Source organism: Lepisosteus platostomus, chromosome 4 (genome assembly GCF_059453375.1).
Source record: "Lepisosteus platostomus isolate fLepPlt1 chromosome 4, fLepPlt1.hap1, whole genome shotgun sequence".
Lineage (NCBI taxonomy): Eukaryota > Metazoa > Chordata > Actinopteri > Semionotiformes > Lepisosteidae > Lepisosteus > Lepisosteus platostomus.
Window position 1 is genome coordinate 51,772,935 of NC_142614.1, and position 21,274 is coordinate 51,794,208.

At 36.0% G+C, this 21,274-nt stretch overlaps 2 protein-coding genes across 2 annotated transcripts in view; both read right to left on the reverse strand.

Moving 5' to 3' along the window:
- chsy3 (chondroitin sulfate synthase 3) overlaps positions 1-3,856 on the reverse strand; it is a 150,658-nt gene extending 146,802 nt beyond the window's left edge. The window contains exon 1 of the mRNA XM_088629821.1: positions 2,489-3,856. Within this exon, the coding sequence (XP_088485947.1) occupies positions 2,489-3,101 (613 nt within the window). The 5' untranslated portion in view covers positions 3,102-3,856. The remainder of the gene's footprint in view (positions 1-2,488) is intronic.
- Positions 3,857-15,670: 11,814 nt separating this feature from the next.
- On the reverse strand, positions 15,671-20,942 carry minar2 (membrane integral NOTCH2 associated receptor 2). Its single transcript, XM_088629822.1, has 3 exons — positions 20,766-20,942; positions 19,869-20,114; positions 15,671-17,154 (listed from the first exon to the last, which is right to left on the reverse strand). Exons 1-3 carry the CDS (start codon positions 20,922-20,924, stop codon positions 16,963-16,965), a joined length of 597 nt encoding a protein of 198 aa, XP_088485948.1. The 5' UTR covers positions 20,925-20,942; the 3' UTR covers positions 15,671-16,962.
- Positions 20,943-21,274: the final 332 nt, after the last annotated feature.

Sequence of the window (21,274 nt, forward strand, 5' to 3'; positions counted from 1 at the left end):
AACAGATAATACAATTAGGAATTCCCCCACTGTTTTCTGTTCTAAAAAAGACTTACTTAGGAATATTCACAGTTAAACTACAATATCCAATATTTTCAGAAGTGAAAATAATTTGAACATGTCTATCTAGGACATGATTTGGGGCTCAATAAATAATCAACAGCTCAGCTGGGGGAAAAAACAGCAAACGTGGTTATGAAGATCTGGATGAGGAAACGCTACTCTGGACCTCTGCTCTCCAAATCTAGCTTCCAGCAGGCTTTTTTCAGGTATTTGAACTAATGGTTTACTTAACTGAGCCATTTAACTCTTGCCCAAGTAGTGATGTAAATAGACCTAAAAACTGTATTGGACCATGGCCCTCTGGGACCAGATATGTGTACCAAGAAAAAGTGTTCGAAGACCTCATGAAGTGGTTCCATCTTTGATATTTGTTATAATCTGTGTGCAGCTGTATGTGTCTGAAAGCATGCACGCGACTCCCCTCTGATCTCAGAGGTGTGTTTGGACGAACTCTTTCAGCCACATTGTTGTGGCAAAAGCCCGTAAGAAATTATTTCTGATGTATTCATTTGTCACGTTTTTGTAAGTCTCATATGTAAAAAGGTTGTGCAAAATATACCAACATCATTGCACAAAGCGACAAACTAAGCATGCAGACCTGGGTTAAATCACAGTGAACTTCTTCTACTCCATTAAGCCAAAAACTGGAAATGCAGTTTTGAAATATATATTATCTTAAACCAATGAAGCAGATTCCGAATGAATTGTAGCCATGAAAGCATGCTGTTAAAAAGCAAGTTGCACTATTCAGTTCCAGGATACTGTGATAATTATAATATCAAGCAGCAATAACTGCATTTCCACCCTTAATTTTAACCTAGGAAAGATAAAACAAAAACCTTACATTTAAAATAATTTATTGAGATACAATAAATACTACGCCTGCCATATGCAGCCCTGCACTCTCTCCAGATTAGATTGCTAGTGTAATACCTCTTTGCAGATAAGGCAATGTCATGAAGCCAATTAACGTTGAAGACAGTAATGGCATTTTAGCCCCCTCTGACAATATATATCTTTCTACTAAATGCTCCCATGTTCCATTTGTGTTGCTTTTGAGAATACATTTACATTATTGTCGGATGTAAGTTAAAAGCCAGCTGACTTCTATAACCCTTAAAAACATTAAAAAATAACTTTTGTTCCTCATTGATTCTATAAGAATGACCAGCCCATCAACAAGGTCTTGAAAAACCCTTAACCCCAGCTGACTACATTCAGTAGTCTGATTTAATTAATTGTTGCTGGTCCGCTCTGAAAAATCAGATTAATAATGTTAACTATTTTTTCTAGATCACAGAATTGTTGTTTGGGATCAAATACATTTTACTGTGAAATTCAGGTTTATTGAATAAATCAGAAATACTGTATATACTCTACTTCAAAATAAATGCTAGACTTGTAAGTTTGAGCATCATGTGTTCTGCAAGGTTTTTTTCTAACGTTGTATTTATAACTTCCTTGTGTGTTCTGCTTATTTAACTGAAACAGGAGATAAAGCTCAACTGTGGAAACTTTTTTTTTTGTTCTGACCAGGGTACTCTTATGGTATGTATCCCCCCAAGCCAGGATACCTCAGTACTGTCTTAAATTAAGTAAACCCCATTTTTTTCCTGAAAACCCTGCATATCAATAAATTATGCAATCCGAGTTGTATTGAATAAATCTATGCAGAAGTGGCAGACAAATCCCATCATATTATCAAGTATCTGAACATCTGTACATTATTTATTATACTTAAGCAGCCTGTCAAGCACTAAGAAGGTTCAAACCAACAACATTGGGACAATTGTTTTTATTTTAAAATATTGGAATACTACACTCAAATGTCAAATTAAGATTGTGTTTTTATTTTTCAAAAGAAATATTAGGTTATTATTCATTGCAAAAGAAACGGAAAGTGAAAGTGGAAAGCTAGAGGAAATTTAACAGTTCATAAAATGATGCTTGTTTCCTTTTTGCATAAAAAAGGTCTCATACGCTACTGGCCCGTTCAACACGTAATGCTATTGACTTAGTACGTACTTTTATATGTTTTTTTTTGTTTTATTCGTGTAAGTCATGCAACAATGCTTGCTCGAAGCGCTCATGTGAAAAAATCTGGAGCACTTTTTATTTTGTTTAAACCTAAATTAGTCACGCCATACAAGTTGCCGGTATCAACAGTACATTTACGTGTTATCATTTATGTAGCTTTAATATGTTAATCTCGATGAAAGCATATAAGCTTATATTTTATTTGCGCTAAGTTGAGTTTTATTTTAATTCTGTCTTGATAATTGTTCAAATATGCAATGACAAAGTTTGAGAGCTTCAGTGATGCTCTTCCAGAAAAAAGAAAAAACAGCTACAGATCACTGAGCCAGTTTCAATTTCAAATTCCACAAGACATAAGACTGTAAATGCTGAACTTTAACTTATTCACCTCGTATGTAGACATCGTCATCCGCCCGCATGAACCACTCGTATGTATCCAGGTAGTTGTCATGCATGTACTTCAGCATCATGAAGGACTTTTTCTGCGGAGGATAGGAGTCATCGACCCCAGGCAGGGAGACCACAGGAACGGAGATGGGCACAGGCACAATGTCAGATCCCTCGCTAGAATAGAACTCCACCTTCCCAGGAATCGACCGGGTCCATGTCCTGTGAGCGGCTACGGCTCTGGAAGCCAGGTATTTTTTAGCTGTCATGACACCAACGTATAGGAAATGCCTAGGTCGCGATATAGGTCCCCCGCCATCTCCACTGCCATTGCCAGTCCTGTATCTGCTCTCTTCCTCTTCCTCGCTTTCCTCCTGGCTGGAAAGAGTGTTGTCTTTTTCCTTCTGCCACGAATTGCTGCTTGCACTACTGCCGATACTCTCAGCCACTTTACCGATGCCAGCCACATTACTGTAGTAAGAGCAGATCGTGGATTTCCTCTTCTTGCCACTGATTTCCAGGACTCTGGGGACTATAAGCCAAGAAGCCGCGGTAAATCCAACAATCAGCCCAAGGATCACACTCATCAAGGGTCTCCTGGACCTCACGGCCATGGTTAAATACTGTATAGTTGAAATATAGAGTGTATATTATTTTCAAGGCTCGCCTAAGGTATGCCTTATCTCACTGAACGATAATTACTCATGACAGAACATCGAAGAAGTATGTTAACAAGTAATGCTACCTAGGTGTGAGAACATTGATCCAAACTACATCCTTAAATAACATCTTTGAAACCAAACTGAAACAAATAAATACATCCAAGGACAATACATTAAGAATCTCAAACGTCTGTCATGTAGCCGTTCTTGGAAAAAATTACTTGCTCCTTTTTATTTGTAATGTCCAGCGCAAAGGAAGAAGTTGCAATACAGACAGAATTTGATGCAACGCTGAAAGCAGGGTTCCTTTTTCCTTTCCATTGGAAAGAGTATCAGCATTTTACTGAAAGAAAGTTGGCTTCTGTGTATATCCCTCTCTTGCTTATCTGTAACTCATACCGGCGGCCAGTTTTCTTTGAATCAAAAAGTTCGAGGCGTAAGAGGGCTTCAAAGATTTCATGCTGCTAACTTAATGAATAAAAATTAGAGCTCCTAAGCTGTAATTTGCTACTTCTTGCTCAAGTCGCGCTCCTCCTCCCAGCCCGGCTCGCCATTTTGTTTACAAATTGACGTCAGGATAAATAACTCTGCTTTTCTCCGTCCCCCTTCTCTAATTTCTCGCCGTTTGGAAACGGGCGAACAGTACGTGTATAAATATTCATTGCTGTGTGAAGTAACGGAGAGACTTATTTGGGGCCAGGCAGACAGAGGGGAGAGGGAGGGGCTATGACTAAGAGCGGCTCAGGAACCTCCTCTTCCCAGGCTGCTATCCTGAGGGAGTTCTTTGAGGAGGAGAGATGCTGCATCACTAATTGCTAACCGGGTATTTAGTTAAATGTTAAAGAAGACAGGATGATAATGGAGAGGCATGAGAATCGATAATGTTTAAACAGAACAGAAAACATAGTTCTAGCCTAGTGTAAAGTATGTACTACAGCGACGCAGTAACACAGACAGGTGACTTAAAGACTAAGGCAAATACAACCTGTGTGTAAGAATGTACTCTCAGTGTTAAATAAATATGCGGACACGATCAAAAAAACCTACTGATGTATGCCATTAAGAAAGGAAAAATCGATATCGACTAGTGATAATGGATGTCTTATTTCCGCTTAAAGCAATACCACACACGACAGCTTTTCGCGAGATTGTAATATATAAAGTTCTCAACAAAATATTTCCCGTTTTAGCAATCGCAGTTTAAACTCTCTCCTCGGTACCATAGGATTACTTTTTGTTTATTCTAGCCTACGGAATGTTTTTCGGAGCAAATTCATGCTGATTGTTATCTTTTTTTTCCACTTTACGGTCGCTCGACGCAGAAAAATAACCCGTAACATGTTACTGTTTTTAAGATTTTAACCTATTTCGTTTATTGCAAAGCAACTGAATTGTATTTTATGAACAAAGGCACAATATATGTTAAACAAATTCATATATAACATTTATAATATAATAAATGTATATAATATTCGGATGTCCCCACTGTTTCATTGTTCACATGGTTAATTAAAAATAAGAATTAGTATTTTAGAGGGCTGTCAGCATCAAGAGCAAGAAGTTTCATTCAGTTACATAAAGTAGGTCCCTATCCTAACGTTTAGGCTTTTAGACGTTTATCAGAACAATAAAATGTTATTCATAGGTGTTACCTCTATACCATTGCCAGCTGCAACATTTCCATTTGATTATACGCTAACAATACTAAAATGCCACATATTAAGTAAAGCTCAGTGATAATACATTATATCTTGATGGAATGTCATTTAAAATGTGTGGTTTTCCATGCCTAATACCAATGAGTTAAAGTCCAAGGTGAAAGCCTTATCTGACACATACAGTAATAACTGTCTTGTCTTTATGGAAACACATAGGGATCAGTGCTTAGGCCACACACTTAACCTAGGATTGTAGAGAAAAATCAAAAACTGGTTTACTTCATCCTGTCTCGGAAAACCCTATTGATCCCAGAATAAGATTCTTATAAAAAGTCTTTCCCTAACCATACTGCCTCCTAATACTTCTATTGTTAGGTTCATGGCTTATTGTCTGTAGTGTTACTGTGGCTCAGAGATTAAGTCTTAAGTGCTCGCAAAATTTGAGTTACATGACAGTATAAGGTGGGAGGCACAGAAACCACAAGCAAACAAGTCCTTAACTATACTGGTTAGAAAATATATTTTTATTATATACTGTACTTGTTCTGGGAAAACTACCCTTGTTTTTCTATATGATCTCTCTCTGATTGAAGCAATTGGCTCTCGGCAATGTTACAGTATATGCAGACTTCACAAATTGACAGTCATATCTAAAATGGGTTAAGATTTAATATGTTCTTATCTCTGCATAGAGCAGTTCTTGTTCTGAAGGTCTTTTTAATCATCTTTCCCATATGAACACTCTTATGAATTAAATTTAGAAACATGCATAATGAAGATATATTCTGCATACAACTGTAAGCTATTTCAATTGTTCTACATCCACTTTTAAAACATGACATATCATACCATATGTGAATGATGTGCAAACTTCTTAATATAATACAGTATGTAGTTCAATTTTAATTAATTTAATTTAATTGTCTCTCTCACACCTGAAGAAGGCTCCACGGCCGAAAGGTTGTGTTCTCTTTCTTCTTTTTTTCAGCATGGAATAAACCTATTACTTGTTCCTTTGCAGCCTACGCATGCTGACGGAGCTACCCGCCTCAATTTTAATTATGTACTTTTCCACTAACTAATTTATGTGAACAAATGTATTCAAACATTACTAATTTGTTCCTTAAATGTATTTGAAGATTGACAAGACATTTAAAATACTTAAAAAATTATTTTCAAATTCTAATTGTATCATTAAGATCTGTCAAAACTATCCAATAATAAATTCACTTTAAAACCAAAGTACATTCCCACTATTAAATTTCAATTATAAGGTATCATTGATTTTTTACAATAAATATATAATTTGTATGTGATACAGGCTCACTACCTCTAGTACAGTTTGCTACTTTTCCTGAGCTATTTGATGAAGATATAATTGTACTACAGTATGACTGTATAAAAATGCAAATTGTTAATATGAATTCTACAAAATATAGAAAACATAGTAAGAAAACACTATACAGATGAGACACTAAACTAAGGTTCTTGGTCGTTAAAGATACCTTGGTATTATTTTCAAGAGTAGAGTTGTTAACCGATTTTCCATTTGCTGACATAATGTGGCTTACCTAAACGGCCCTATTTATATGGTCTGGTTCACCATATACTGTATCTGGTAAAGAATGGCTTCCATGCATCACCAGAGAGGATGTATTTCATTGGTGGGCGATGTGGGTCCCTTCGTCTATAAGGTACTTTGGTAACCTTTGGGAATCTCTTATAAACTATTATAAACTGGAATAATAGCACAATTTAAACAGGTGAAATGTAGTTTTGTTGTATTAATTAACTTTGATGAGCATATTTTTCATAAGTTGTAATAACTGAAATACTTGGAAATTGAAAAATACAAACCAGTATTTTATACATTTTATACATACTGTATGGTTCTTCATAGGTCTGCAGACGAACTGTGTTGACAATTCATCCAGAATTGTAAGAATCAACAAGGGTAGACTGGGAGAAACCAGAAAACAATGATGTTGATGTAAACAACAACAGCTGATCGAGATGATGCTTCAAAAGTGAACTTGAAGTCTTTATCTGATGTATGTCGCTTTTAGTTTTTCAAAATATACATGTCTTTTAATGGGATGGAGAAAAAAATTACAACATCGCTAGAAAAACATGGAAAACATTACGCAAAACCCAACCAAGATGAAAATGGTCAGAATGTCAGGGCTATGTACAGTAAAATAATTTCATTATCATGTGACCTGACATCTGTAACAGGCAAGAGAAATGAAACTTTCCTTGGAAAGTAAGAAAAAACAAAGGTATTTTCAGATTGGAAGATTCTACCTAAGCTAAAAGAGAGGATTGATTGAATTACTTTAAGAGGGGGTGGAGGTTGATGTTGGTAGGTGGTAACTCCCTTACGTTTATCTAGTAGTGTTACATCTTTGATAGTGCAGAATATCAGGATTTTAACAAATAAATAAAAGGACATACTTTCTGTACCATTAAATTATAGTTATGAAGTATAACAACTTTCTAGGATTTCCATTATTATATGAGAAAACCATAGAAAAGTTCAACAAAATATTAAGTGTTTCTTTGTGTTTCTTTCTGACTCATATCTCTGAACACAGTGGACATAACAGAGTGTCCAATGGCAAATAATGCCACATATATACAGTAATTACTTAATTATTATATAATTAAACGAACAAGCTGCACAATTAAATTGCACATGTTAATTTTTAATCTTTGATATTTAAAGAATACTCAGCATATTCTTCAATTTATGCTTCCAAATTTAAACAATACTCTATTCTACAATGTATTGCTGAAAATAGAAAATACATTCGGTAGAATGATAAACCGAAAATCATTTTACACAGTGATTACTGAACCATATATTTTTTACAAGCATTGTCTGTTTAGAATATATAGTATGTTTCAGCTATTAATTTAATCTTTTAAAATACAGTAGGAGGACAACTGGAGAGAGTCTTTAACTGGCCTTCCTCCTTTATTTCATTGAAGTATACAATTACAAAAATAGCTTGTGCAATCCCACTTCTGCTGGCTAGTTACACACAGAATTAAAGAAAACCATTATAACAATTTGTAGTGTATTTAAAGAGACAGATAATTTATGTCTTTCAATAAAATAATCAATTCGAATGCAACAAGGAATATGCAAGTTAACCTTTATTATGGTCCTAGAGCTCCTTCTAGTGGTGATACTCTTTCTCGATCACCTTACACATTGTAAAATTTTTAGAAACAATCTTGTTAAATTACGGGAAATTGTGGATGCACACACACTTCATTCTTATGATCTGTGACGAAAATTAATAATTTAAGACACACCTACAGTATCCTAGTAATCAAGACTGTCTTAAAATACCTGAAATAAACGTAATTACATTAAAAAACAATAGACATATTTGCAGAAGAAACCCTCAGAAACCAGAGCATATTTTCTCCGGCTACTAGAGTTCAGTTTAAGAGTGCAGATTGAAATTGAAGCTCAATGGTGTTTGTCTTCTCAAGAACTCTTACAGAAATATTGGCCATAGCATTAGTAATCACAGGTCTCTCATGCTGACTTAGATGGTGCTCGATTGAACTACTGTATATTCATATGAAAGTCAATTTCCTAGTTCTTCTACAAAGAGATCTGCACGATTCCTGAAAGATATTGACATACAGTACATGTTAGAATTGTAGTGACGAAAGAGGACAAACTGCATCCTAGCTCTTCAAAAGCTATAAATGAAGTTTTATTTAAGATTTTTGCTTAGTGTTTCTACCGTAGTTAAACAATGTGGCAGATAGGGTCCATGCTAAACTGGAGGGGCTAACAGCTTTTTCCTTTAATGAGATTCACATGAATACAGTAAGCAATGAAAAAGCAACGGATAAAACATAACGGACAAAATGTAGAATATTGCAACAATTTCATATTCTGTATTATTTTGATTTTAGGGAATTATGGCACTTATTTTGATGGCTTCATTAATGTACAGTACGTATTATTCCCCCTATCATTTGTGTTGCGGTGACAGGATTGTCCAACTTTTTCCTGCATCTGAGTGTTTACATTGCAACCCAGCTCCTAGTGAGCTAAATCAGGTAGGAATTGGCTTAGGTTTAACAGCTCTTCCTGCAGACACAGTGGCCTTGTGGGACTAGTACTATACAGCCCCATTCTAAGACATCAGCCTAGTTCAGAAAATAGGAAGTTGAAAAAACAAATCATAATCTTTAGCTGCACGACATGAAAGGTCCTGAATGGTTATATAAAATACATGTAGTCTTATTAATCAAAGAAGATATATTCAAGTAGGAAAAATATAATAATGGCAAGCACAAAAAAGGGGTCACAAAAGATGATGCATAGAATAAATAATGCATGCCTAAAACCCATAAGATTTGCAAATTTGTTTCTATAAAGAATTTACATGACCGAATAGAAGAAACCAAATTGTCACTGATGAACGGTAAGGTCACCAGTTTTGACAGCGTTCCAGCTGAAGCCTCCTGACAGTGTCAGAGCAATTCTGTCAGCTGGTGACAAATGACACACGAACAGAGTAGTGAGACACTGGAAAGGAAGTAATTATCAGACAGCTTTTGAGGTATTTTTAGTATGTGTAGACACTCTAGCTCTATCACCTTGATTTCACATCCCATCTCATCTCTGAAGTTTAGCTGGTCTTGGTCTGAATTTAAGATAGTGCCTTCTAAATGACAGAATCTGTGAATAGGTTGAAAGCGTATCAGAACTCTGCCAATGCTTCATAAATAAAACAAAAGAAATTCTGAATATATGTACAACAGTATTCTTTTTAATGAATAATATAATAAAAAAATATATTTGTTTGAAATGTCATAAATGGCTTGTATAATGCATAATAAAGAAGAAAAAATATCAGTCCTGGATTCCCACTACATCATCTGAGATCATCTGGAAATTTGTGTACTAACTGGTTTTCACAGTTATTAAGATTATGACTTATCCATAAATTAATGATATATATAATAAAGTGATGTTGTGTTAAAAAAAAGGGGCGGAGCAGTGGCTCTGTGGCTAAGGATCTGCGCCTGTGACTGGAAGGTTGCCGGTTAAAATCCCGCAGCCGGCAGAGGAATCCTACTCCTTTGGGCCCCTGAGCAAGGCCCTTAACCCCAACTGCTCCAGGGGAACTGTACAATGGCTGACTTTGCTCTCTGACCCCAAGCTGTACTCCCTGTCTGTGTATCTGTGCCTCATGGAGAGCAAGCTGGGGTATGCGAAAAGATGAATTCCTAATGCAAGAAATTGTATAGGGCTAATAAAGTGATGTTCATCCCTTGAAAAAAGTCTAGATATAAAATAATAAAGATGTGTCTGGAAACGGAGTAGAATGAAAAAGTTTCCTGCTTCTAGACAGTGATTAAGTACAACATACAATATTTTTTATTTAATGATGATTGTTTGAAGTGAACATAACTCAGAACAAAAATTAATGTTACATTAAGACCCTTTGTGAGCAACATGGAGTTTCGTCTGACATCACCATCAAGTTCACTCAAAATGTATTTTTGAGTTGACAAATTGAATATTTTTTTATTTACATTTACTTACAATCTTATTTCTTATACTCCTGGTTATTGCTGTTCTGTACAGACAGTTCAGTCCAGGTGTCATCTATTACATTGAGAATTGAGATATTGAGTATAAACTAACATCCCATCATCAACTCATTAATTCGAAAGGAAGGCTTAATTGAAAAAAAAATAACATACATTAATATTGCTAGCAAGAAGAAGAATGAAGAGAGAGTAAAAGTGGATGAAAACTAACATTTGCAGAACTCAGAGACACCCCTCACACACACAAAGTAGATTAGAGGACCCCCTGTGACATGAAACGTGTTTTATTCAGCTGTAAAGATTGTATAAGGTCACTTTTTCAACAAGAAAAAAACAAGTGGGTCAGCCAACTTGCAATTTACAGTAATAAATTCACCTGTCCAGCAGTGTGCTGAAGGCTAGCCTCAGGTTAAAACACTGTAAGTTTGAGATTTCTTTGGTCCCCTGATGGTAGTGTGAATAGAGCTGTCTGATGGAAGAGCTTTAAAGGTGATGGAAAGATTTGAGTTAACATATGATCTATTTGGTTTCAAAAGTGTGAACGAACCTGCACAAATATATGCTGGTGTCAGACGGTAACTTAAAGTGTACCTTGATTCAGTTCTTTGACTATATACAGGTATGTAAAATTAATTCTACTTTAGTACCTGTAAACACTTTGGGAGAAAAACATAGCACTTACATTTTCTGAGTGTGATTAGAAGTCTGTTTTTGCTCAAGCACACTTCTGCTTTATATGTCAGATGCAATTCAAGAGTTATTCTGAGACCAAAATACGCAGAATTTGAGTCAACCTGTGTTAGCCAGCCCAGTCTCTTTTCTAAATACTTTTAATTTATATGATCTTACTTTACTCTTAGAGTAGAGCAGATGGAGGAATTTGTTTAAAACTTGTATCAGCACCAGTTAACCAAACATTTTGATTTTTATAAGTAACTTAAGTAAGTAGGGATTGTATTTTTCATCTGTTTCTTTCTGACTTCTGGCATTGAGTAAAAAAATCACATATGTGAGGCATAATTATTTTTAAGACTGCTATTATTGATAAAGCAAACACTGTTTCTTAAAAATGTTAAGAATGTAGTTAACATGAGACTAGATCAGCAATGATGAAACTATGCTTCACTGATGTGAAGCTCCAATAATATTCATAACCAGAACTATACACTGTGAACATTCCAAGTGTCAACAACAAGTACTGCTCTGGAAAGGAAAGCACTGTTACTGCTGTTTTTCCATATTTGCTGCTGTGTATTGGTTTATTGGGGGTATTGTGGAAGAAAATTAAACATGCTGTTATGTGTGAGGAGATAAACAAACAAGCAGTATACTAATCTCTTTAGTACGACTATGGAGATTTTTGGAGCATTTGCATAACTGTCCCTTATTTTGTCATTGTCACGAACAGTTCTTTCTGGGCCCTATGCAGACGACACAATCCGGATTTGTGAGGAAACACTGGGGAAAAAGTCATGCAGGAGACGGGTATGGAGACAGGGGGGCGTGTCCTAGGTGTGCAGTTGTCCAGGGGAAATGAGTCCGGGGCGAACAATCCAAGACGAAGTCCAAACAGGAAACCAAAACAGAACCATAAGTCCATGGCCAGGCGATCCATCCAGGGGATTAAAAACCAGGAAACCGGGTTGGGACCGGCAGGGGGGATCAGGAACAGAAAGTTAAAAGCATAAAGGAGCCAGACGCAGCTCTCACGAAACGGAATTCAATGAAGAGCCTCGAATGACGTCTGCGTCTGGCTTTTAAGGGGGAACTGAAGAGGGGCTGAAATAAGGAACATGTGCGGGTAATGGGGCAGAACAAGGAAGGGCTGGAGTGCCCTTAAGAGGAGGAGTAGCGATCGTGACAGTCATGTTATTGAGCACTGACAACAGTTTTGTGCTATCCAGCTGGCTTGTCAATTTTACTAATATTTAATAGCGATAAGGATTCTTAGTGAAGTCATTAAGCCAGCCTTCTGGAAAAGTGGATATAAACGTAGAATAAATCAAGCGGTTGAAATTCAAAGAAACAGAACCATTTGAAGACTCCACCTTTAGATGGAGAATTCGGGAAATGAAGAGCCCGACTTTAAGTTTCCGGTAAAGGACTGTTGTCATATAAAGTAATTGTGGCAATATTTACTTCCTATTGTTGAAAAGTGAAACAGATTCCCGTTTTTTTAGCATCCATTTTAAGTAGTGATGTATTCCTGCCTTGGGCCTGTTATTTTATATAGAACAGGTTCCCTCTGTTTCCTAGTATATAGTATATACTGTATGTGGCTTAATTGAAGGGGTAAGATCTACAGTATGTTTCATGTTTTTGTTGAAGGCAGGGCCCTGGTACTCACCGCCTTGTAAATATCTGTGCATAATAGGAATAGACGTGTGTTTGTGCTTGTAAATTATTACAACTAAATATTTGTCTCTTTAATATTTGTTGCCTGATTTAATATTTTGTTATCTCACTGCACAGGAGAATAAAGGAAACAGGCTCCTCAGTATTCTCTGTCAAATAGGGAGAGTTGTTGACTATTATAATTTGCTTGCTAGGCAATCTAGTGTCAAGACCTGATTCTATTTTATCCTCCCTGTCTTCAATTATTCACACCCTCTTAGCTTTTAACAACACTTTTGCAAAATGAAAATACAAGCACTTCAAATGTAATACCAAAAGGACAATGTAGGCATGTAAAATCTACCACGTGTATGAGTGCTTTGGTGAAATGTTATACACTGTTATTGTAAACTCTGAAAAACTAAATGCATTAACAAAATAGGCTTGTGGTGTGTACTTTATGTTTGACCTAGGCAGAGGGTGCTGATTATGTGACTAAGAAGCCCACCAAAAAGCTCAAGATGTCTATCAAACAAGAAGAGAAAGCATGATAATGACTTCTGTCAGTAATGAAGATTGACTGAGTGCTGTTGTTTGTACAAAGAGATGATTGCTCCAGCAATCAGCAAACCTGTCCAGAGAAACCAAGAATCAGGCTATGCTCGGTGTAGACAACAACCTGATAACACAGAAAACATTGGAAAGCAGTATTTGACAACCAAAGACAGAGGACTAGTGATTAAATTTATGAATGTGGAATACTACATTCAAGTCACCTATAAGCGTTAACGCTAACTCTGTGTTTCTCCTAGTCCAAAGCTGGTATTTCCACACGGTGCATTAAGTGTGTTTGTGGATGTTCCATTAAACATGTCAGAACACATCAGTATATCAGTTCCCTCCCTTGAGATGCAGAAGGGAGTCATATACTTTATGTTTAATAAACTTTACGTTTATTAAACACTTTATGTTTATTTTATTTTAATTTTTGTAGATGCAAAGCTTGTTGCACACTGTTTTATTTGCAGGGTGAGAGATTGCTATGTATACGCATACAAAAAGGAAAGATAAAATATATTTGCCAATAACAAGCTAAAATAAGTAACCAAAAAAAAAATGAATGAATGAACTAGAATGGGGAAAATTCAGGTTAACTTTCCTAGTTTCCTTTCCAGTTCTACACCATCTCCAGTACCTACCGTAGTAGATGTTGCTGAAGCTCTAATTGTCTCCCACTTCCTACTTGGGTGGGAAAAAAATAAGGTCTCTTCCCCAGCTGTTTACAGATTGACTCCTGATGAGCCAATGTCCACAAGTCCCACATGTTCACTTCCCCTGCCTGGCTTCTGCCACAAAATAGATAGCTTTATCACACACCTGTTCATTAAACTGTTTATTTATAATTAATCACATACAAGATAACAAAGACTGGTACAATCAAGCACAGTAAACAACACTCCACAACACAGATATTTACTCAGTGCAGTTCTTTATCATGTGAAACTGCCATTCAATAGTTCAGAAGGGGATGTCTGATGTCTGCCAGCCTTTTATCTCATCAGCCAGGTGGATGGTGGATAGTGGTGGTGGAGGGGAGTTCCCATTACCTGTAAAGTGCTTTGAGTAGAAAAGTGCTATATAAGTGTAAGCAATTATTATTACTATTATTATTATTATTATTATTATTATTATTATTATTATTATTATTATTATTATTATCTCTTATTTAGAATAAAGAATCCAGATGTGTTTCACCTATGCCATGGATGTTTCTATAAAATGTATCAGTGTGCTTCCATTGTTATAGGAAAAACATTTAAATAATACTTTCAATCACAACATTTTGGGGAGTAAGAAGTTTATTTTTGTGAAAAGTGAAAGCATTTGTGATATTATGTAGGAAAAGCATGATTATACAGTAATGAAGGAAGAAGTTAGACAATTAAGAAAAAATTGTATATGCTCATTTAAAGTTTTTTTAACATGTTGACCTACTGCCTTGTAAGTATTCAGACACCTATGGTGTCCTGTTTGGTGAAATTTCAAGAAGATGTATACATATTTTTTAAACTTACTATTTTATTAACTGAGAAGGACTGGCATCCCCTATATCCCACCTTGTGCCTGTTGCTTGCTGGGTTAGGCTCCAGTTCTCCACATGACTCTGTACTAGATTGAGTGGTTTAGAAAATGGATGGATGCATGGATATCTTAATCAAAACTTGAATGCTTACAATGAAGACTTCTAAGGGCCAGATAAGCAAAAATTAAAGAGAAAAAATTGATAAACATGATTACATAAATAATTAGTCCTGTCAACTCAATATTTGTTGGAAGTACAGTACCTTAGGTAGCAATTACAGCTATAAGTCCTCTTAGCAGACTTTACAAATTTTACAGGTATGAAGATGCAGGGGGCTCACTTATGGACAACAATTTTCAATGCCTTACACTGATTTTCAATAGGATTCAAGTTATGACTTTAACTTTGTCACTCCAGCACATTCACTTTCTTATTCTTAAGCCACCCCAGTGTTGCTTTGCTGTAGCTTTGTTCCAGGGCTTTGGATCATTGTCCTGTTGAAAAGTAACGTTTTGACCCAGGTTTAGATCTGTCGCAGGTTTTGCCAGATGTTTAATCAATAATAATAATTGCTTACACTTATATAGCGTTTTTCTGGATACTCCACTCAAAGCTTTTTACAGGTAATGGGAACTCCCCTTCACCACCACCAATGTGCAGCATCCACCTTTGCTACTGTATATTTAATAGGTTTATTCCATGCTGAAAAAAAGAAGAAAGAGAACACAATGTTTCGGCCGTGGAGCCTTCTTTAAGGGTGAGAGAGACAGGGCTCTCACCCCTGAAGAAGGCTCCACGGCTGAAACATTGTGTTCTCTTTCTTCTTTTTTCAGCATGGAATAAACCTATTACTGATGCAGCTACCCACCTGAACTACTGTATATTTATTTTTCCTACAGTCTTGACGGGCTTTCCAGTCCTTGCTGATGAGTAGGACTTTATCATAATGCTGCCACCACCATGCTTGACACTATGGATGGTATTAACTGAGTGATATGAGTGCACTTTGCTGGGCATCTCTAACCAGTTTCCTCCTTGCCTGGCTGCTCAGTTTGGAGGGACAACCTGATCTAGGCAGTGTCTGAGATACAGTATCTCTGAGTTATTAGAAAACTCCTTGATCTTTATGGTCGACTTTTTGTTTGAAATTCACCACCTGACCAAAGATCCTTACAGAGATAAGTGTACTTATTCTGAAATAATGTGAACCACTATTATTGCACACAGAGGCCACACAACTAATTGTGTGGCTTGTTACGGTGCATTTTGTGAACCTAAATGAATTTAGGTTTGCCATAGTTAAGTGTTTGAATACTTATGCAATCATGGCTTTTCCATTTTTCTTTTACATCATTTACTTTTCTTTCTTTGCTTGGAATGCATGGAGTAGGGTGTGTACATGAAAAACACTAATTGGTGCTACAAAGCTGACTGCAAGCTACAGTAACAAAATGGGAAAACTATACATACAGTAGGTCTAAATACATTTGGAAGGTATTGTACTGTATGTACTACACTATTAAAACCATAATAATTAATAAACAATAATAAAATATTGAGATGATAATAGTGGAGGTAATAGTGAGCTACTGTGCTACAGTTTGTGGGGCACTCATAAAAAGTAAGCAAAATCTACATCAACATGACAAGTTTATTGTGATGATTAAATGTGATGCTTTAAACCACCAGCCATATCACTCTGACACTCACAACTAGCAACCCACTGAAGCTAAGCAGGTGGGAGCCTGGTCTGTACCTGGATGGGAGACCTCCTGGGAAAAACTAAGGTTGCTGCTGCAACAGGGCGATCACCCTGTTGTCCATGTGGGTCCTAATACCCCAGTATAGTGATGGGGACCAACCATGGCCTCCTAATAATCCCAGTCTATGAAGTGGCTTAATTACTCTGCTCTCCTCCTCACTAATAGCTAATGTGTGGTAATCATTCTGGCGAACTATGGCTGCTGTTGCATCATCCAGGTGGGGAGGGGAGTCCCCATTACCTGTAAAGTGCTTTGAGTAGAGTGTCCAGAAAAGCATAATATAAGTGTTATTATTATTAGAACCTTTGCAAAACAAAATAGCTATGTTATTATATATAAAATTAACAATGTGGTTAAAATTAGTATAATGAATATACTTGGCAACATTAATTCCTATGTTTTGTGACAACAATAGGCACTGTGACAATTACAATGAAAATGCATATTAACACAGAGATTAAGGTGATTATTTTGCAAATTTTGTTCCGTTTCAGCTCATTCTCTTTCTTTTTTAGTAAGGAATCATATCCAGGAGTATAGAGATCTTCCATCCAAAAACTGAGGTTGCTGGGGTCTTCCTGAAACAGAATATTATTTTTGTCACCTTTTTTAACCCTTTGTTGGTTCAAAAGGTTGCATGAAACATTCACCATAGACTGCCTTTATGTTACATTAGAAAACAAGAGCTCCTTATTTTCTGAAACTTTGCTCAGTTATGTATCAGCTGGAAGCAAGGAGCTAGAAGCATGTTAAATGTTTGATTATCTTCTCTCAGATAAGTGTCAACTTGGAGCCTTAAAGGGTAATACATGAATAGATCGACAATATTATGATCATTTTATTCTTTTTAATTTGATGGTTGTAAGCCTTAGCTTCTTTTGACACCAAATCAATTCCAAACTTTAAAGTTAAACTATACAATTATAGGACTTAACGTTAAAGTTAAAGTAACCTTGTTAACTTCTATCATTCTCACTTCAGGTGTCAGTAGTATTGCAGCAAGTTGAAAGGTACTGTTCCTTCTCTCTGAAGTGGAACTGACATTTGACATATGAGGATTTACTTAAGGCAGACATGTCAAAAATGGTCATTATTCGTGTCTTGTGCTGCTCCTGAACAGAGCAGGTCCTAGTGCTTCCTTTGTCACATCATATATCAGGGTATTGACAGTTTTTGTGCAGAATATAAAACAGTTTTCTTTGAAAGGATTGGGAAAAATATGACATTGTAAAGTTTTATCTATGTGGGTTAGGGATTTGCAATAAAAGCTGGGATGAACAGCATGCTGGCCCTATGCTGTCAGCGTTACGAAAACATGCCATGTTGTTCAGCTTTAACTGCAGTTAAAGTATTTTAAATGTCTAGTTTTCAGAATCAGAACTGTAAAAAAATCCTAATATATTTAATTCCCAACTCAAACTGTTTATTCCTTGGAGATTTTGCATTTTTTGTTGTTTAAATATGATAAAGTATGCTGTAAATCAGAATAACTGTGGTGGAGATATGAGAAAAGATAAACCAAGGAATGCAAACTTTGATATTTTCTAAGATGGAATTGAAATCAAAAGAAAAGGATGTGATAAAAGGCAGGGAAATAACACATTTATATTTAAAAAAACAACTACAACTACACAGCAGATATGTTTTTTTTCTCTTGATTTAAAGGTGAAAGTAATTATTTCATGATAATTTCCTCTTTGTGTCACATCTTTAATGGGAAGACATATAATACTCTACCTGTACCTGTTTTTTGTATGTCTGACACATTTTTTTTAAATCTGTCCACTGTCTGCCATTAACACATATACAGTGTTTTTCATTTCCCTCTAAGCTATTTATCTTTTACACTCATGTAACATGACTCTGGCAGTCTCTTTGTTACAGAGCATTTTTTTCGCTTTCTTTCTTATCTGAGGTACCCTGCTGATTTACAGCAGGTTCACACTACATCATTGCACAGTCTTCTGACAAAACACTGGGTATTTCTTTGGTGCTGTTGCATTAAACTGCACAGCAGTGCTTTAGACTTTTAGATAATAGTAGTAGATAATGACAGTAAAAGCAGAATCACATGGCATCATCTATCATTACTTTCCAAATGAAGCTATGTCTGTGATAATGCTTCTGCTTCCAAAGGAGTTTTGAAAAACTAATTTTATTTCTAGTTAGGTTAAGCCTATTGTCTGTCTTAAAATTCCTTTCCACTCCTAACAACAATACAATTAAATGAAGGGAGGACAAAAGATCTAGCCTCAGGGTCTAGATTCCTATTTGATTTGGGATGGAGATAAAAGGGTTTATTCTATTTCCTTATCTACACTCTGTTGTCATTGAAACAATTTGTTCCTGTTGTTATGACCTCCATAGATTACATCAACTATTGCAAGCAAACAACCTCTCATCTTAAAGTATTTCCCGTTTAATAAATTTAGAAAACTAGAAAAACTAGAAAAAATAGTTGATATTTCATTTTGACAAGATTGTACCGTCTTAAATTCGGTCTTCAGTCACTTTTGGGTTCATGTAAGACAATAATCCTCGAACAAAAGAGATAGTCAATGAATTGACTGTTCTTAGTTTATTTTAAATAATGCCATATGAAACAAATGCCAAGTGATCCTACTCTTCCACAGGAATGTCTGAACATGTAGTATTACAGGTACTATAATATTCATCTGTAATTGTCTCAGGACCAACACTCGGCCAGGTGTCACCTCCTGATTATAAGCATGACCACTAAACATCCTATTTTTACCCAAATCCTCATGCATGACTGAATTGATTACTGAGTTTTTTATTAAGTTCATATTAAGACCAATCCCTGGATTTCAGCTAATGCCAGCTAATGTAAAGTGATGATTATTGTTTCTTCTTCTTTTATGCTACATAATACGTCTTAGATTATTGAGTTAGATTATCTTAATCCCTTGCAAAAAGCCTTCATCTTTATAACTGAGATTTCTCATTGTTATTTTAAGGATCTGCATACGGGCAGTATGGTTAGCATTGCTGTCTCATAGCACTTTGGCCCTGGGTTCAATTCCTCTGTGACTCTGTGGAGTTTGTAGTTTCTCCCTGTGTTTGTATGGGTTTTTTCAAGGTGCTCTGGTTACCTCTCACAGTCCAAACATACACTGTATACTGGTAGATTAATTGGATTCTGGGAAAGAAGGAGTGAGCACAGGAAGAACATACAAACTCACATAATAGCAGATAAGGTCTGGAATTGAACCCAGGGCCCCATTGCTGTAAGACAGCAATACTAGCCAAGCCTGACTAGAATCATGTTTACCTTTAAGTAGCCTGCCAGGTTTGAGTGCAGTGAATGGCGATCATATTCTTGAATGGTCCAGGAAGGCTGTGTTTTCTTGCTCTCCCAGCCATCAACAGTCCTTATGTCTGAGTAAAGAGGGTTCCTCTTTATCTTGGATTTCAAGGTGACTGGGGTGATGTGCTTCCCGAGGCTTTTGTCAACGAGTACTGGGCTGCCTTCTGTTGATTTCCAGCCATAAGAGTAATTTAAATTTCTCTTCTCTATCTGCAGGAAATGAGAGATGGGAGGCAGAATAACAGGATGTCATTTTTCTGGTTTCTTTGGGTTGTTCACTCAGTAAATCTCTGTGGGCTGATTCAGATAAGAAAGATACTGTATCAATGGTATCCAAAGCTGCCTTTATAAAATAGGAAAAGTCAAATTTTATGATATCCTTGACCTGAGTTTTGTTATTATTTTACATTCAGTGTGGTATTACATTTCTGCAGACTTTTGATAACAGTTTAGCAAAAAATGAACATCTGACTCAACATTATTATTATTTGATATATATTACAAGATGAGACATATCAAAATAAAAAAACAGAAGAAAATGGCCTATTAATTTAAATGTAATGTGTGATTATCGCCAATAAATATTGTAGACACAAAGCAACAGATACACAAACATTTCCCTATGTATGTAATTATGCACAAATTCTTATTTTCTACGTGGTTTAAGAAATTTAGCTTCTTTCAATCACTAAATAAACAACATGTAAACAACTCCAAATTGAAATATTTAACATAAAGAATTTGCTATAAAATACCCATAAAATATTATGTACTGTAAAGTAAATTAATTTATTTTGTTCAGTCCTGTCTTTAGAAGCAGAAACATTCCTAATTTCTGTAGGCATGAGGAGAGAGGCCTACCTGCAGATAGACTCTGTTCTGCCACTGCCTGTGTCCAGACAAGGCTGCTCCGGCTGCAAAGCCAGCCTGGGCCATAGCTGGGCTGATTGGTAAAGACTTCACCTCAAGTTGCAAGAACTTCTCGGGATGATTGTTGTTGGGTAGAACAGAGAAATCCATGATTTAGCAAGCTTTTCATGAAGCGTGGCAGAAAATACTGTGTTAGCTAAGCCGCTCCATCTCCAAATTATTTATGATGTAAGCAGCTCTGGCAGTTATGTGAAACTCTATCTGTCTTAGCTGCACCAACTGAAGGAAAGGAAAGGGTTAGGTAGAGAGAGAGGCTATATTTTCACTGACTTTTTACTAGAAGGGTTCTCTGACCATTTGTCTTGAAGAACATAAGACCATTTGAAAGAAAATGTAATACACAGCTCGGTGTACTATTTTAATTAATACATTTTAGCTGAGTGATAACATTGTAGATAGATAAAAATAAGACAATAACATAATGTTCACTTTTCAATAGT

Excerpts from the sequence above, each read along its gene's own strand:
- minar2 (XM_088629822.1), bottom strand. The coding sequence starts at position 20,924 with ATGGATTTCTCTGTTCTACCCAACAACAATCATCCCGAGAAGTTCTTG. Across the intron at positions 20,115-20,765 it reads AGAACAGAGTCTATCTGCAG|ATAGAGAAGAGAAATTTAAA; the intron begins GTAGGCCTCTCT and ends CATTTCCTGCAG. Across the intron at positions 17,155-19,868 it reads ACCTGGCAGGCTACTTAAAG|GAAGACCCCAGCAACCTCAG; the intron begins GTAAACATGATT and ends ATTCTGTTTCAG.